Source organism: Neomonachus schauinslandi, chromosome 7 (assembly GCF_002201575.2).
Source record: "Neomonachus schauinslandi chromosome 7, ASM220157v2, whole genome shotgun sequence".
Lineage (NCBI taxonomy): Eukaryota > Metazoa > Chordata > Mammalia > Carnivora > Phocidae > Neomonachus > Neomonachus schauinslandi.
In genome coordinates, this window is record NC_058409.1 from 50,616,347 (window position 1) to 50,635,207 (window position 18,861).

Consider the following 18,861-nt stretch of genomic DNA (forward strand, 5'->3'; position numbering starts at 1 on the left):
TTATACCTTTATTCCTTTTGTATATTTCTGAGTAGTGCTGGGTATATTGAGAGAGGCTCCATGGTAAGTTCAGAATAGACCCCAAGAAATTCCATGAGAAACCTTTTTGTATTGAATTTATAAACCAGCTTAGAATCAAGGACTCCTTGCCTGAAATAGTAACTGGCTGAAGAATAACTGAGCTGCAGTCTTTCTCTCTGGCAAATTCGCATTTTTTTTTTCTTTTTTATCATGTCCTATGTGGTATGGTCCCTGCCTGCTTTCCTCACCTTACCTTTGTACCTAACACTTTAGCCATCCTGGTCTTGCTGTTCCGTGAACGCACTAAACTCATTTTTGCTTTAGGGCCTATACTCGAGCCGTTTGCTCTGCATCAAGTGTTCTTCCCCTGGTTTCTTTGAATGGCTGGCTCCTTCTCATCTTTCAGGTCTCCATTCATATTTCCCCCAGTGCAGTGTTTAGGAGCATGCACTCGAGAGCCAGGCTGCCTAGACTCAAATGCTGGCTTTACCACTTGTTGGTTGGTACTCTTGGGCTAGTTACTTAACTTTACTGTGCCTGTTTTCCCATCTGTAAAATGGGATACCTCATTATCTAAAGCCTTATAATGACACCTAGTGCATTGTTAAGTGCCATGTTAGTATGGGCTGTTATTGTTATTTTTACCATCCCTTGACCATTGTATCTTAACATAGGACCATCACAATTACTTTTTTTTAATTATATATTTTACCTTGTCTTAGTAACTAATAATACATAATAATTATATATTGTATTACTATAATACTGTGATTTGTAAGATAGATATATTTGGTCATTCAGATGACCAAAATTTATTCCTCAGAGATTTTCGGTCTTTGTCCACAGTTTCTGGCTCACAGCTCCCCACACCCTTGGAAGTGTTGAGAATGGTCATGGTGTCTTTTGTTATATCAACGAAGGTGGCTTTTGGACCCCAATCAAGGCCAGGGGCTGGTTGTCAGGGGAACCGACCATGTTATTAGAGGGTTGGAACTTTTCTATCCTACCGACTTCCCCAGTCCCCACCTTTGGGGAGGGGAGAGGGGCTGGAGGTTGAATCAGCCAGTGAATTCATCAGTCGTGGCTGTGCAGTGAAGCCTACATAAAACCCAAGAGGACTGGGTTCTGAGAGCTTCCTGGTTGGTGGACACATGGGGATGTGGGCAGAGTAGTGCACCTAGAGAGGGCATGGAGCTCCTATGGGGTTAGGCTTGGGGTCCAAGCCCATTACTGAGCCACGGTGTGGACTCCAGGTACAAAGTCCTGCTTCCTATGTACACCTTTGAAGATAGGTTTGGGGGTCAGTCCCACTTGAACCACATGGATTAGGTAAGAGTCATTTTCTGAAAGAAAGTTGAATTCCATTGCCAAAATAATAGATTTTGAGTAGGCAGAACCAATAGATGTACAATGCAGTCTTTTTGTGGGCTAATTTTATTTTTCATTCTGTATCATGTCTCTGACCTTTTAATAGGCAAGTGGCTCTGTCTCTTGTGGAAGGTCTAGCAAGCGGCAGAGCCAGAATTTCACCATAGCTTGTCTGGCTCCATAGCCCCTTTCCCATATCGGAGCTTCTTCAGCTTTTCTAGGGCAGCACCCCCAGGGCAGGGGAGGATGAATAGACTCTGGGGGTGTGAGATCATAGCCCCACCATCCTGCCAGAAGCTGAAATTCCCTTTGAAGTCTGGTTTATTTACTAAAGTCATGAAGAATTGGCATCCCACTTTAAAATGCTAACTGTAATATGGAAAAGTGCTTTCTAGCAATAAGATCGATGCTCTAAGGAGACGAGCCCTTTTATCTTGTGAGCACTGCTGGCCACATCCCTTAATGTGAGCAGCATAGCACTACTTGAGGCCACTGTTCCGAGGCTCTTCCCTACTTTATTTTCAACAGGGACTCAGTGACTTACTTTTTAGAATTATAAGGAATAAAGTAAGATTTTTTTTTTAAGATTTTTTAATTTATTTTTTGACAGAGAGAGACCGCGAGAGAGGGAACACAAGCAGGGGATGGGTGGGAGAGGGAGAAGCAGGCTCCCGGTGGAGCAGGGAGCCCAATGCGGGGCTCGATCCCAGGACCCTGGGATCATGACCTGAGCCGAAGGCAGACGCCTCACGACTGAGCCCCCCAGGCGCCCCTAAACTGAGATTTTATTTATTTATTTATTTTATTTTTTTAAAGATTTTACTTATTTGACAGAGAGAGACACAGTGAGAGAGGGAACACAAGTGGGGGGGGTGGGAGAGGGAGAAGCAGGCTTCCCGCTGAGCAGGGGGCCGGATGTGGGGCTTGATCCCAGGACCCTGGGATCATGACCCAAGCCGAAGGCAGATGCTTAACGACTGAGCCACCCAGGCACCCCCTAAACTGAGATTTTAAAAAATATCATAAATAGGGGTACCTGGCTGGCTCAGTTGGTGAAGCAGTATGACTCTTGATCTTGGGGTTGTAAGTTCGAGCCCCACATTGGGTGTAGAGAGTACTTAAAAATAAAATCTTAAATAATAATAATAATATCATAAACATAAAGGAGATAAAGTTTGGTAAAGAGCACACTCTTATTCACTCAAGTTTCAAGTCAGCCCCTGACCTTCAGGCTCCCTGGCAATATCAAGCAGTTTCCCTTACAGATACTCTGCCTTCACTACCCTGCTCTTTGTGTGTTACTTGTGGTCATGGCATCCAACCAACTGGTTTTGATGAGAAAGGGTACCATTGATAATGCATTATAGTCTATGTTTTCAATATACTATTTTACGGTTTGTATCTGTTGTTACTTTAAGCAAGATAGATACCGTATTTTAAACTTCTTTTAGTTTTATAAAAAAGCATGTGGTAGTAACATTGAAGAACTTTTGGAAATGTAAAAAATAAATTCTCTTGGTGGGTCAGTTTTCCTTTTTGCAAATTACCTTCCTACAAGGAAACTTGGTGGTTTATTAGGAGGGATTTTCTCACCCTTGAGAGTAGGATTTTTTTTTTTTTTTGTATTATTATTATCTTGCTAGGATCATTTCATTGGAAGACCCTTTATGAAGTGTGGCTGAGGTTGTTAGTTTTTCACTGCTAATACAGGACTGATGACTGTTTTTTTAAGGATTATTTTATTTATTTGAGAGAGGGAAGGGGGGAGAGAGAGAGAGAGAGAGCATGCACAAGCAGGGGGAGGGGCAAAGGGCAGGGAGGAGGGGTGGGGGTGGCAGTGAAGAAGCAGGGCTCAATCCCAGGACCCTGAGATCATGACCTGAGCCAAAGGCAGATGCTTAACCATCTGAGCCACCCAGGTGCCCATAGGACTGATGACTCTAAAAATTAAGAATGAGTTTGTAAAGTTGTTCATAGTGATCATTATATAAGTGAGTATGTGAATTGTGATTAAAGCTTGGTTTTGTATCATGAGATTGTCTGCTAATGACTGTCAGTCGTGAAATGTACTAGAAGTCGAAGGTTGCATTGGAGTGTCTTATAAAGAGACGTAATTGGCCTTTTAACTTTGAAGAATCTCTCATATTCTCTTTGTAATGAAATTTCTCCCTTTCAGAGTGGAATGCATTATTGTTGCCAATGATGCCACCATCAAAGGAGGTTCCTACTACCCAGTGACTGTGAAGAAACACTTACGGGCGCAAGAAATTGCAATGCAAAACAGACTCCCCTGCATTTACTTGGGCAAGTCACAAGAGTCATAAAGTGAACTATTTTTAGCTGGTAAAATACAATACTGTTTAGAAGGCTATATATGACATTATCAATGGGTATTTTTAAAATCTGTTGGTTTTTCCTGTAATTACAAAATGCGTGTTCTTTGCTAAAAACTCTGGAAGAAAAAGTAAACAAGAACTACCTATAATAACATCACTGAGGAACAACCTCTGACAGTATTTTCTTTTTTTTTTTTTTTAAAGATTTTATTTATTTATTTGACAGAGAGAGACACAGTGAGAGAGGGAACACAAGCAGGGGGAGTAGGAGAGGGAGAAGCAGGCTTCCTGCTGAGCTGGGAGCCCGATGCGGGGCTCGATCCCAGGACCCTGGGATCATGACCTGAGCCGAAGGCAGACGCTTAACGACTGAGCCACCCAGGCGCCCCTGACAGTATTTTCATATATGCCAGTTTTTTTTCCTCTTCATGCGTGTGGATTTTTTCCTTCTATGTATTTTCTTTTTGTCTTAACCTTAATGAGTTCAAACTATGAAAAAATAATAGCTGATATTTATGGATCTTTTGAGTGCTAGGTACTTTGTTAAATGCCTGAATAATTTCAGGAAATACAGTTTAAAGAAATTGAATTCTTCAAGTAAATTTATATTTGAAATTAAAATACGTTTAAATCTAAGGATATTTCAAAAGAAACATAAAAGCAAGGCAGTTTAAAATTGGCACTGCCTGGATTTTGGTTTAGTTTGGTGAAATGCCAGCATATGTATATTGTTTATTTATGTGGGTATTTGAACAGGTACTGATGTAGAGATATTTTTTTTCCTGCAAAAGTGAATTTACTTGTTTGACTCACAGTATGAACTTTTTTTTGCATATGTAGAAAACAGCAAATGAGGCCCAACTGCTTCCATGTGCTATGCCAAACACCATAGGGGATGGAGTGAAGAGTATTATGTTGTCCCTGTCTTGGGCAAGCTTGAATGAATTGGAGACAGGATATCATGTATTAAAGAACAATGAAGGAACTTAATGTAACACTGCTATATGCACTCACACTGTGCTGAACTAATACCTTACATACCTTATATACCTTATTTCATGTCATCCCAGGAACAGCTCCTTAGGAGAGCTACTGTTGTCCCCTTCATTTCACAGGTGAGGAGAGCGAGGCATAGAATGGCTAGGAAACACACCAGTAATCACACAATCTGAAGTCATCAAACTCTGTTCCACATTCAGTGGACATTCTTAGCCCCCACTCCGCTCTGCAGTAAAAACAGTCCCCCAAGCAGTCTGTGATGAATTGTCACATGAATTCTGTAGATGGTTTTGTATTGGTTTAAAAGAGGGAAAGACACTTTTTTTTTTTTTTTTTAGCTGAACTGGTTAAGAATTTACAGTGTTTCTGGGGCTTTAGCTTGTCCTCAAAGGAGAGAATGTCCTAAACGTTTCAAGTGGAATTTTGCACAGGGAGGAGATCCTAATGGATTTGAGGAAAACAGTGAATTTTTTTTGGCTGTGTTGGGGGACTGGAGAAAGATGCTGTAGAATAGTTTAGAACGGTAGGGCAAGTTTTTTGTGAATGTGATTAAGAACTGTTGTTGTCATTGATACAAGTCTCTCTGTGTGCAGGGTATTTTGTTCATTCAAATGTACTTACTTCTGTTATTTCCCTTGTCTTCAGTTGACTCAGGAGGGGCAAACTTACCTCGACAAGCAGACATATTTCCAGATCGAGATCACTTTGGCCGTATATTCTATAACCAGGCAATTATGTCTTCTCAAAATATTGCACAGGTAATTGCTCATTAATGAAATGTACTGTTTTTTGCTCCAAATGCCATCGCTAACTAGTTATGCTGAGATGACTTAAAACGCAACTTAATACAGAATTTAGGTTTTTCCGCACAGAAAGTGCCTTAAGGTTATCTCCATTCAGATTTTTCTCTTAATTACTGGCATAGTTTTATACTGTCATAAAGGCTGTTCACCAAAGGAAAAGAGTTTTTGAAAAGAAAGGGCACTGAGTAATTGCTTTTTTTTTTTATTATGTTATGTTAATCACCATACATTAGTTTTTGATGTAGTGTTCCATGATTCATTGTTTGCGTATAACACCCAGTGCTCCATGCAGAACATGCCCTCCTTAATATCCATCACTGAGTAATTGCTTTTTTAGGACTATGTTCTGAGGCACTTTGGTGTCTAGTTGAGGAGACAGGTGCGAGGAAGATTGTTGTAGCATCAACATAGCAAAAGTTAACAAACAACCTAAGTGACCATTATTGGGAGATGAGTAGTAACGATTTTTAGCTGTTCAAATGAATGAACTAGAATTGCATGCATCAACATAAATAAGTCTCAGGAAATAAGTTGAGTAAAAATAGTGGAATAAATGCATAGTCACTTGCTTTGTTTGTAAATGTTAAATACATGAAACAATCTGTTACTTATGTCTTAAACATGTACATGGGAGTAATACACTCAGCTTTAGAACAGTGGTTACCTTCGAGGTGGGAGGCAGGAGGAAGGGGCCAGGCAGGAGGCTTCACCTATACCTGAAATGTTTTATTTCTTTAAAAAAAAAAAAACTGAAGTGGGGATGCCTGGGTAGCTCAGTCGGTTGAGCGGCTGCCTTCAGCTCGGGTCATGATCCCTGGGTCCTCGGATCAAGTCCCACATCGGACTTCTTGCTCGGTGGGGAGCCTGCTTCTCCCTCTGTCTGCCGCTCCCCCTGCTTGTACTCTCTCTGACAAATAAATAAATCTTCAAAAAAAAAAAAGCTAAAGTGAATTTGGCCAAATGTCAATATTTGTTAAGACTGGGTGTTAGGTTAAAGGATATTTATTTTGTTATTCTGTAATCTTTTTTTGGCATGTTTGAAATATTTCATAATACTAATGCTTCTCCTTTGTTTATGTTTTGTTACTGGATTTCTTAAGTTTGTACTGTTTTTAGTAATAGTCTAATGAATTGGCCTTCACTTGTAATTATTGTGTCTTATCTTTATTTTCTATTGATATAGTTGTTATTATTTATTTTGTATCTTATTGTTATGTAGTGACTTTGCCCATCTGTGCTTTATTTATCTAAATAGAAACTTCAGCTTTGCTCACTTTTGCACACAGAGTCCTTCCATTACCTGGTAATGAAATTCTTACTGTGATCTTTTTTTTTAAAGATTTTATTTATTTGAGAGAGAGAATGAGAGAGAGAGAGAGCACATGAGAGGGGGGAGGGTCAGAGGGAGAAGCAGACTCCCTGCTGAACGGGGAGCCTGATGTGGGACTCAATCCTGGGACTCCAGAATCATAACCTGAGCCGAAGGCAGGCGCTTAACCAACTGAGCTAGCCAGGCACCCTGTGATCTTTTGTTTTATAGGGGAAACCAGCCCATTTAATCTGGTATTATAATTTGTATAGTTGTACTAGCCTTGTATTAGTTGTATTAGTTTCCTAGGGCTACCATAACAAATTACCACAAACTGGGGGGCTGAAAATAACAAATTTATTCTCTCAAGTTCTGGAGGCTAGAAGTCTGAAATTGAGGTAGCAATGGCGCCAGGCTCTCTCAAAAGGCTTTAAGGCAGACTCTGTTCCTTGCCTCTGCCAGCTTCTCATGGCTCCAGGTGCTCATTTGGTTTGTGGCTCTGTGACTCTGATCTCTGCCTTGTCAGCCTTCTCCCCTGTGTGTCTGTGTCTTTTCTTCTCTCTCTCACAAGGACACTTGTCATTGGATTTCGGGCCTGCCCGTATAATCCAGAATGATCTTATCTGAAGATCCTTACTTTCATTACATTTGCAGAGACTCTCTTTCCAAATAAGGTCATAATCAAAGGTTCTAGGGATTCAGGTGTGGGCATATTTTTTGGGGGCCTTCATTCAACCCACTATAGACCTGTCACCTTGCATGCTTATTCTTTTTTTGTTGTTGTTGTTAAACTTTTTTTTTTTTTAAGATTTTTTTATTTATTTGATAGAGACACAGTGAGAGAGGGAACATAAGCAGGGGGAATAGGAGAAGAAGAAGCAGGCTTCCCACTGAGCAGGGAGCCCGATGTGGGGCTCGATCCCAGGACCCTGGAATCATGACCTGAGCTGAAGGCAGTCACTTAACCAACTGAGCCACCCAGGTACCCCAAAACATACTATATTTTTAATGGCTTTTCCATCAAGCAACTGAAACTCCCCCCCCCCCCCCCCCGCCAAGTTATATTACATTTATCACAGTGTGCCTTTGAACTGGATAGTCTAGTGCAATTTTTCAGTGGAAGGATGGAGGTCAAGAGTTCACACAGCTTTTCAGAATTAGGTATAAAACCTCTTGACTCTCTCTCAGAGACCCTTTCTGTAGGGCAGGCTGCTGACCTACAATATGTAATTTGGTTTTGGTGCAGTGAGAGCCAGTCTCTGTTCAGGCAGGACCTGGAGGGTAATGAAATTTTGTCTAAAGTTTTCACAGACTCTTCACTCTGTTTTATAGCATCTCATTTCCTTTTACTCAAAATTTCTGCTTATGCCTTCTGTGGTAATGATGGCAAGCAGTGTAATGGTCAGTTACACATTATTCTTCGCCTTCTTGCTGCTTTCTTGGTTTTGATTCAAGTCTTGAATCGCCACTTACCTCCTCACCCTGATGAAATTTGGAAGTTTTTGGGTTCGTCAGCCAAGAAAGAATTCTGGAGATTTTTTGGTATAAAAAGGTGATTCTTCAAAAATTTTAAAATTTTTTTAATTTTTAATTTTTTAATTAATTTTATTTTATTATGTTATGTTAATCACCATACATTACATCATTAGTTTTTGATGTAGTGATCCACGATTCATTGTTTGTGCATAACACCCAGTGCTCCATTCAGTACGTGCCCTCTTTAATACCCATCACCGGGCTAACCCATCCACCCACCCCCTCCCCTCTAGCACCCTCAGTTTGTTTCTCAGAGTCCATAGTCTCTCATGGTTCGTCTCCCCCTCCGATTCCCCTCTCTTCATTTTTCCCTTCCTGCTATCTTTTTTTTTTTTTTTTATGAACATATAATGTATTATTTGTTTCAGGGGTACAGGTCTGTGATTCTTCAGTCTTACACAATTCACAGCGCTCACCATAGCACATACCGTCCCCAATGTCCATCACCCAGCCACCCATCCCTCCCACCCCCCACCACTCCAGCAACCCTCAGTTTGTTTGCTGAGATTAAGAGTCTCTTATGATTTGTCTCCCTCTCTGGCTTCGTCTTCTTTCATTAAAAGGGTGGTTTTATGAAAGCACGGGGACAGGACCTGTGGGCAGAAAGAGCTGCACTGGGATTGTGAGGACTAACTGATCATATATTTTTAATTAGTAGGGTTTAAGGATAGTGTAAGTCTCTAAGGAATTGGGAAGCAAGGCTTTCAGCACCTTGAGGGCTAGCTGCTATTAAGGTAAGGTTCCTTCTAGTCTTTAATAAACATAAACATAAACATTAAGGCACTGAGGCGGCCACGAGTTCTTTGAGGAAGTTCACACTCTGCATGTCTCAGGTATCTCTCAGTGGGCTGCAAGCTGTAAGGAGATTTAATTTAAGCTACGCTTCTCTTGCCTTTGTTTCCCTCATCAACCCTGTAAGAGGGATCTCTTGGTTTGTCCGTGTCACAGGAAGCCCTCCTCACGGATGACTGGGTGGACTCTAGCCTCTCAGTGGAGTTCTTGGGAGTTCTTCGTTCTGATGCAGAAGAGAGTCACTGTCCCGTCTCCCCTGATTTGGTGCCCGTGTTGGGCCTCAGTGCAAGCCAAATCTGTACCCTGAGTGCGTGCAAAACAGTTTATGCTCCTGCATCTTACTTATGTCTTTCTAATGTCCTCTTAGTAGAGAAAGCAGAATTTTCTCTCTGGGGTTCCATATCCCTTGTCCAGCGTGGCCCAATATAAGATCTTTGTCGTACCATAGACGAATGCTTGGGGACACGGAAGGTCGTTGGAGGTGTTCGGCCCAGGGGTTCCTGTGCTTTGTGATAAGAAGGAGCAGACACAGTGGCAGGGCTCTTGTTGGTGCATATTCACCCTGTTTCATGAGTGAGTGCGTGGCTTAGAAGTAAATGATGAGGAAACAAACTGAGGGTTGCTGGAGTGGTGGGGGGTGGGAGAGATGGGGTGGCTGGGTGATAGACATTGGGGAGGGTATGTGCTATGGTGAGCGCTGTGAATTGTATAAGACTGATGAATCACAGACCTGTACCTCTGAAACAAATAATACATTATATGTAAAAAAAAATAAATAAATAAAAGATGATAGCAGGAAGGGAAAAAGGAAGGGGGGAAATTGGAGGGGAAGACGAACCATGAGAGACTATGGACTCTGAGAAACAAACTGAGGGTTCTAGAGGGGAGGGGGGTGGGGGATGGGCTAGCCTGGTGATGGTATTAAAGAGGGCACGCTCTGCATGGAGCACTGGGTGTTAAGCACAAACAATGAATCATGGAACACTACATCAAAAACTAATGATGTATGGTGATTAACATAACATAATAATAAAAAAAGAAAAGAAGTAAATGATGAGAAGAGGAGATTCTTTGACGGTAGTGACTCCACTAATCTCTGTTCTTTTATTTCATCTTTCTATTCGATTTCTATTTTATTCATTTTTAAATTTCATTTTTCTATCCTATTTCTATTCTATTATCAGAATTTGCTTTAGAGATATTGTTTAGTGTCTGAGAGGTACTTGTGACTAGAATAGCCTGTTTCTTCTTGATGAAAAGCTTGAGAAGTTTGAATCTTATATACTTAATAATTCCAGCTCTTGTTTCTTAAGTTTTATAACAGCTTTATTAAGATACAATTCACATACCATACAGTGTACCCATTTGATATGTACAGTTCATTGGTTTTTAGGATAGTCACAGAGTTTAGTCAGTCTTAGAACATTTTCATCACTCCAAAAGGAAATGCCATATCCATTAACATTTACTCCCCATTTCTCTCCAATCTGTCTAGCCCCTGGCAACCACTCATCTACTTTCTGTCTCTATGGATTTGCCTATGCCACATTTCATTTGAAAGGGATCGTATAATAAGTGGTTTCTTTCATTTAGCATGATGGTTTCAAGGTTTATCCATGTCTTTTGGTTTTTCATTACTGTCTGGGATGGTACAGAATTCTTTTTATGGTTTATCTCCCACCTCTGGAATAGAGGAATGATTTATAGACAGGTTGCAGACCAGCAACAACAAAGTACTCCAAAACATAGATTGTCCTAAGGCTTCAGATGTGCCTCCATTGCAGTTACTTAAGGTAGATGGTTTTTGATCTCTGTATTATTTATCACTGCAGAACAGATTAACCCCAAACTTGGTAGTTTAAAGCACCATTTATTACCCCACAGTGTCTGTGGGTCAGGACTCGGATCCCCCAGCTGGGTCCCCCAGTGCTGAGCTCAGGTGGCTACAGTCCTCTCTAGGCTGGACTGGAAAGGATCTGCCCCAGCTTCCTCACGTGGTCGTGGCATGATTCAGTTCTCTGCAGGCCTCACTTACTTCCTTGGGAGCTGTTGGCAGGAAGCATCTCTAGGTTCCTTCCCAAGTGGGCAGCTGTAGAGAGTAAGTCTCCACATGTTAGCTGGCTGCATCAGAGTGAACAAGCAAATGGACAAGAGAGGGGGCTGGCGGGGGTGAGGGGAGGGGAAGACATGGTCTCTCAGAACTGGATCACAAGAGTGACACTTGTTATAATCTTTGTGTTAGAAGCATGTTACCAGATCCACCACACAATAAGGGGATGGGATATACAGGACGTGAATCACAAGAGTCCGGAGTCATCGGGGGCCACTCTCAGTTCATGTGAGAGAAGTGGATTGTCGATTACCTTGGTTTTGGAAGTACTGTGGGGAAAAAAAAACAAACCCATACATCTGAAGTGTCCTTAGGAATATGGTAAAATTCCCTGGTGTAGATGCACTAATAATTTGTTCGCTATTCACTTGTAAAACTTTTCTACTAAATTGGTAGATGTTTTCTCCCCCCTGAGGTGGCATGATGGCATTCAGCTTCATTACCCTCATTTTTGTCTTCCTGACTTTCGACACCGAAATTCTTCTTTCTTTGTCCCCCACTCACCTCACCTCCCATCCTTGGTCTTTGAATATTTGCTGTTTTTTTCTTTTTCTTTCAATTTGCTGTTATGAAACCCTGCTATGCCTGTTTAGTTCTATAGGTCTTACTTTTTTTTTTTAAAGATTTTATTTATTTATTTGACAGAGAGAGACACAGTGAAAAAGGGAACACAAGCAGGGGGAGTGGGAGAGGGAGAAGCAGGCTCCCTGCCGAGCAGGGAGCCCGATGCGGGGCTCGATCCCAGGACCCTGGGATCATGACCTGAGCTGAAGGCAGGCGCTTAACGACTGAGCCACCCAGGCACCCCTATAGGTCTTACTTTTGAAATTTGTGCCTTTTTAGATTTTTACTTCACTGTGACTCTTCTCTACTTCCTTGCCTTTTTTATTTATTTATTTTTTTTGGTACTGAAATAGTTTGAGCTGTATCTGCTGTTCTTGTACACAGAACAGGTTGGTAAGTTGAAGTCATGTCCTTTATTCCTAAAGCCTTACAGAAAAAGCCCATTAAATATTTCAAACATGCAGAAAGTACAGAGAATAGTGCAATAACAACGGAACACTATGGACCCTCCACTTGGATTTATAAAGTGTTAGCATTTCATTTGTTTCTTTCCCTCAGATTTTTAAAGAGCTTATTCACAATTCATTTATCCACTCAAAATGCAGTGTTGATGGGTATTTTGATTATTTGCATATCTTCACTATTGTGAACACTGTTACAGTGTTTCCTGTGCTCCTTCCCTTGTACAAGAGTTTTTCTAGCCATAGATATTTTGAAAATAAACTTCTGGGTGATTGGTAAGCAAAAACAATATGTGATAAACTCTTTTGTAATATGTTGACAGTGAAATGTTGCAGCCATTTTGAGTAACATACGTGAAATAGGGAAAAATGCTTTTTGTGATGGCCATTTAGATGGGAAAATGTTAACTCACGCTGCCTTGCATCCTTGGATGAATACTAGTGTAGCATTTTTATTTCAGAAAGGGAATTTGTAATGACTCTAAGGAAACTGATGGAATATTGCAATTAGTAGCAAAAAGTGTCTTCATGTGGTAACTTAAGAAAATGTCCGTTACATGTTTTTCTTGTTTTACTCTGGTATTATTTATTCCTACCTAGGGGTAATCAGCCAAACCCATATTCATTATTCTTTGTGTCTTACTAATCTCTAGGCAGGAGTGGTTTTTTTTTTTTTTTTAAGCTTTATTATGGAACATTTTAAACACATATAAAAGTAGGGGAAACAGCACTGTGGACTCTAAACACATGCATCACCCTGGTTCCACACAGTTGACTTGCTTTTGAACATGATTTTCAACTGTGATGCTAACATTAGTTTTATATTTAGAACATACCATATTCAGGGTAACACCGAGTATTAACACTCATTTGGAGAATTATTTCAGCATTCCCATCACGAGGTAAGTGGCAATTATTGGAAAGACTTACTAGTTTCAACACAGTTTTGCTGACCTGTGCGTGGATTGTGGAGTTTCTTCTCCATTAGTCAATCAGGCTAATGTTCTAAATGGCCAGTCTTCTCTCCAACAGGGAGAATGTCCATAAATTTTGTAAAAATGTGACCTAAGCCCTTCAAAAGGCTTTGATAGAAGTAGTTAAGGAACAATTCCAAACATTTAGAACCTTTTTTTTTTTAAAGATTTTTTAAATTTATTTGACAGCGAGAGAGGGAACACAAGCAGGGGGAGTGGGAGAGGGAGAAGCAGGCTTCCAGCTGAGCAGGGAGCCCGATGCGGGACTCGATCCCAGGACCCTGAGATCATGACCTGAGCCGAAGGCAGACGCTTAATGACTAAGTCACCCAGGTGCCCTAGAGGACCATTTTTAAAAGGAAGCATAGGGACCAGCTAGTAATGTCTTCCGGTACTGCGACATTTATGGGTCTGTAGATCCAGAGACTATAACTAACTGAACCTCACCTCATGGATGTCTTATATGCTTGGATTCCAGATTGCGGTGGTCATGGGCTCCTGTACGGCAGGTGGTGCTTACGTGCCTGCAATGGCTGATGAAAACATCATTGTACGCAAGCAGGGTACCATTTTCTTGGCAGGACCCCCATTGGTAAGAACATAGTCTTGATTGATTGATTGATTGAAGTAAAATATACATATATAATATAAAATTTATCATTCTAACCAGTTTTTAAACCTTTCTAACCAATTTTTTCAAAGATTTATTTATTTATTTTAGAGCATGAGCAGGGGGAGAGGCAGAGGGAGAGAATCCTCAAGCGGACTCCCAGCTGAGTGCAGAGCCTGATGTGGGGCTTGATCTCACCACCCTGAGATCATGACCTGAGCCGAAACCAAGAGTCAGATGCTTGAGCCAGGCAGGCGCCCCCATTCTAACCATTTTTAAGTGCGTAGTTCTGTGGCATTAAATATATTCACATTGTTGTGCAACCGTCACCACCAACCATCTCCAGAACTTTCTCATCTGCTCCAGCTGAAAATCTGTACCCATTAAACATTAACTCCCTATTCTCCCCGACCTCCACTGCTCCTGGCTACCATGATTCTCCTTTTTCTATGAAGCTGACTACTGTAGGTACGTTGTATAAGTGGAATCATACAGTATCTGTCCTTTTGTGATTGGCATATTTCACTTAGGATGATGTCCTCAGGATTCACCATGTTGTTGCGTATGTCAGAACTTCCTTTTAAAGGCTGAATAATACTCCATTGCATGTACGTATCACATTTTGTTTATTAACTCATTCATCAATGGACCTTTGAGTTGCTTCCAGTTTGGGGCTATTATGAATGATGCTGCTGTTAATATGAGTATACGAATATATCTGAGTCCCTGCTTTCATTTCTTTTGGGCATATGGTCGGACATAGAATTGCCAGATCATGTGATAATTATGTGTTTAATTTTTTGAGAAACCACTTTATTTCTTTTTTTTGCTGAATAATATTTCATTGTATGGATAGGCAGCATTTTGTTTATCCATTTATCAGCTGATAGTCATTTGGGTTGTTTCCAGTGTTTGGATATTACGAATAATGCTGCTATGCACCTTCATATCCAAGTTTTTATATAAACCTTTACAAGGCTTATATGTAGGTTTATATATATGTGTGTGTGTGTGTGTGTGTGTGTGTATACTAAACCATATTACATAAACCTTTATAAGGTTTATAGACCTGTGAATACAATTGCTGGGTCACATGGCAATGCTAAGTTTCACATTTTGAGGACCTGCCAAACTGCCCACAGCATATTTTACATTCCTGCCAGCTATGTGTGAGGGTTCTGATTTTCCCATTTCCTTGCCAACAGTTATTGAGCGTCTGTATGATGATATCCATCCTAGTGGATGGTACCTCATTCAGGTTTGACTCGCATTTCCCTAATGGCTGAGGATGCTGAGCATCTTCCATGTGCAGGTTTGTCATTTGTATATCTTCTTTGGAGAGATCTCTATTCAGATCCTTTTGCCCACTTTTTAAATTGGGCTTTTTGTCTTTATTGAGTTGTGAGACTTCTTTATATGTTCTGGATACAAATATTTTCTTTCTATGGATTGTCTTCACTTTCTTGGTGGTGTCTTCCTCTGAAGCATGGAAATGTTTGATTTTGATAAAGGTCAGTTTATGCATTTTTTTCCTCTCTTTGTTGTGCTTTTGGTGTCATATCTGTGAAGGTTTTGCCTGTTGCAGGATCATGAAGATTTAATACTTGGGTTTCTTCTAAGTTTTGTAGTTTGAGCTCTTACTTACAGGTTCGTAATCCATTTTGAGTTAGTTTGGGTAGGATTTAAGAAAGGAATCCCACATCGTTTCGTATGTGATAGGTAGTTGGCCCAGCATCATTTGTTGAATGGCTGATGAAATAAACTTCTACTTATTTTTTCTTCTACCTCAGTTGCATTCTTGTTTGTCTCAGGGTCTCTAAAAGTTGATAAACAAGGTGCTTGCACATAATAGGTCAACTTTTTTGTAAGACAGGGCAAATTATACATTTGTAAGCTTGTATATGCATAAAGAAACTCTGGAAAAGGTACAGCAAACATAGTTTTAATGCAGAGGAGATGAAACAGGGCAAGAGAGAGACCTTTGACTTTTGTGTGTGTGTGTATGTGTGTGCTGAACATAAACATTTTGAGACCTTTGACTTTGTGAGTCTCATGAAAACATTACCTTTTCAAAAAGGTTAAGTTAAAAAAAAAAAAAGGAACAAGTTAGAATATTTATGAGAGGTGCTCTAAATTTCTAATCCTAGCATCGTTACGAATCACTGGTAGGGCTAGCTACATAATTGCAGGCCCCAGTGCAAACTGAAGATACGAGACCCCTTGTTCAAAAAGGAGGAACAAGTACTGTTAAAGGTACTAAAATATAAAACCTTTTCCTTCTGTGGTACCTTAAACTGTCTAAGTGTTTTTTATTTGCTAAATATTTAAGGGCATGTTCCTTCAAGCATAGAATACTCCCCTTCTCAGGCATCTGTGCTTCCAGTGGGCCCACTGTTCAACTCCTGGTGGACCTATGACCCCCCAGGGGTATGCAGCCTCCATGCCAGGATGTGCTTGGTATCTGGATGGGTGAGGGGCGAAAAGCAATCCTTTAGCCCCTCCACCCCACACCTTCACTGTGTCATCTGCTGGAGAATACACCTCAGCACCGCCAGCCCAGCATAGTGATGGTGCTGCTGTGCTCCACCCTGAGACACCAGGGGGTGCATGCCTGAGCCCTGATCTTCCCTTTTCCCATGCCAGGTCCCTAGTGGGGACAGGTGTTATAGTCCCTAGGCAGGAGTGGGGAGGAGCAGATAGGGCAGAGCCCAGGGCCTATGTACCAGTTAGCAGGGAAGCAGGGAGCCAAGAACCCTTTCCAGAAAGATGGTGGGAGGCAGACCAGCTAAGAGCTGAGGCTCTGAACCCCAACACACATTGTCCCATCAGACTTCATTTACAGAACACATATTCAGAGATAAAATGAGAATTTCAGTAGGGTAACCACTGAGCATCAAACTCCAAGCACAGGCCCTTCTGAGAGTGGGACCTTGTGCACCCTCACTGGTGAGCTGCCTGTGTTGCAGGACTGAGGAGTGGATTATGTAACGCAGGCTCTTCCCATCTCCTCTTTGCTCGGCTCTATTCCAGTGATGTTCAGTAGTGCAGCCTTCACTCTGCTATGTGTGTGTCACAATCTGGGCCCAGGCTCCAGAGGGATAAAGAGAGCATAGGGGAAGACACAGGTAATGACTACATCTTACAACAAAATATCCCCTTATTTAAGTGAAATCTAAGAATATTATCTAGGTAAGGAGAATGTCAACAATACTATAAAACTATAATATACATCCAATGGAATATGATTCAGCCATGAAAAAGAATGAAGTTCTGACACATGCTACAACATGGATGGAACTTGAAAACATTATGTCACAAAAGGAAAAATTTGACACAAAAGGAAAAATACTGCATAATTCTGCCTCTGTGAAATATTTAGAATAAACAAATTCCTAGAGGCAGCAAGGAGATTAGTGGTTGCCTGGGACCAAGAGGAAGGTAGAATGGGGAGTGACTGTAATGAGTATGGGCTTCCTTTTGGGAGTGATGAAACTTCTGGAATTAGGTGGTGTTGATGGTTCCACAACTGTGTGAATATACTGAAAAACACTGAATTATATTCTTTAAATGTGAATTTTATGGTAGTGAATTCTATCTCAAAAAGTAAGGTTATTGCTTCAAAAGTCTGTCAAAAAAATCATCTTTGGGTTTGGAATAATAACATGAATTTATTAAAAAGAGTACGTTAAAAAGAGCTTATTCTTGCTTTGATGTGAAATATGTGTATTTTGTAAATGATTGTGTTTATTTTTAATAAATTTTATTGAAGATCAGGTAAGCCTGAAGAGCCGCCATTTTAAATGCCATGAAAGTCTGAAGGCATTATTCAAAAGGCCTGTGTTGTCAATTGTTCTTTGACACTTATTTCTAGCTATAAGTGATACTTATCATTGGTAAATGAGAGGAGAATTCATTTAGAATTTACCTTTGTCAAGTGAAGGGTACAAACTTTCAGTGGTTTGTAGGTGTTATTCCTTAAAGAATGAGTGAAGATAGGACTAAGATTTGAAAACACCTTTTTGGGACTGTAGGCAGAATCATAATACTGACATAACACTAGCTGTTTCCAAGAGAAGAGCTTGTCTGAAGGGTGCAGTTGCAAAACGTCCAGTCATTGGTGCGGATTTACCTTGTACCTCAGCTAGGAGCAATTTAGCAGCTGAAGTCGGCAGTCCTGTTAGAGAACTGAACTCTGCTCTGTTGTCTACCACTGAAAGACCATATTTACAGCTTAAAAAAAAAAAGGAAGCAGCAGCAGTGTCATCTGCTTGAGGGTTCTAAATTTTGACCCTTGTTTTACTGAAAATTGAAAAAAGATTCCATGCATAATGTGCGGTTGAGTTGCTACAGCTTTCAGTTGCTTAAAGTGGTTGGAAAAATGCCTAATAGTAAGACAAGTTTTTGAAGGAGCTTTTTGTTCTTCTGTCTTCTGAACTTGATATTTAGTAGAATGAGCTGTTTTTAATTTTTATCATCCTTGCACCTGTCAAAGTATCAGCCATGTTGTGGGTGTTCACTAAATATTAACTAATGACGAATCCTTATTTTATCAGTTGGTATTAGTCAGATCCCTGGAAATAAACAGAGTATATCGGTTGTTTATTCCTTTTTACAAAGGAATAATATACTATACTCACTATAATATACCTCTTAAATATCCAGACACCTCTTATAATTAGTTATTGTCTGGGCTGAATGCTCTTTTACACTGAATATTTTGGGAAGAAGAGAACTTAGTTCTGTGGGTGGAAAAATTGGACGTGAAAATTTTAATTACTTTTCTCTGTGCAGTAATATTTTGTTTAAGACAGCTTTTTTTTTTTTAAAGATTTTATTTATTTATTTGCGAGAGAGAGAGTGAGAGACAGAGAGCATGAGAGGGAGGAGGGTCAGAGGGAGAAGCAGACTCCCCGCCAAGCAGGGAGCCCGACGCGGGACTCGATCCCGGGACTCCAGGATCATGACCTGAGCCGAAGGC

General features: G+C 40.6%; 1 protein-coding gene across 2 annotated transcripts in view; it reads left to right on the forward strand.

Annotated features, from left to right (window-relative positions):
- The window catches only part of MCCC2 (methylcrotonyl-CoA carboxylase subunit 2), a 62,290-nt gene that overhangs the window by 16,885 nt on the left and 26,544 nt on the right, over positions 1-18,861 (forward strand). The window contains exons 5-7 of one of the 2 annotated variants that reach the window (XM_021700348.1): positions 3,566-3,693; positions 5,370-5,482; positions 13,752-13,865. In XM_021700348.1, coding sequence (XP_021556023.1) covers positions 3,566-3,693; positions 5,370-5,482; positions 13,752-13,865 — 355 coding nt within the window. The remainder of the gene's footprint in view (positions 1-3,565; positions 3,694-5,369; positions 5,483-13,751; positions 13,866-18,861) is intronic. The other variant, XM_044916659.1, reaches the window with a different exon arrangement.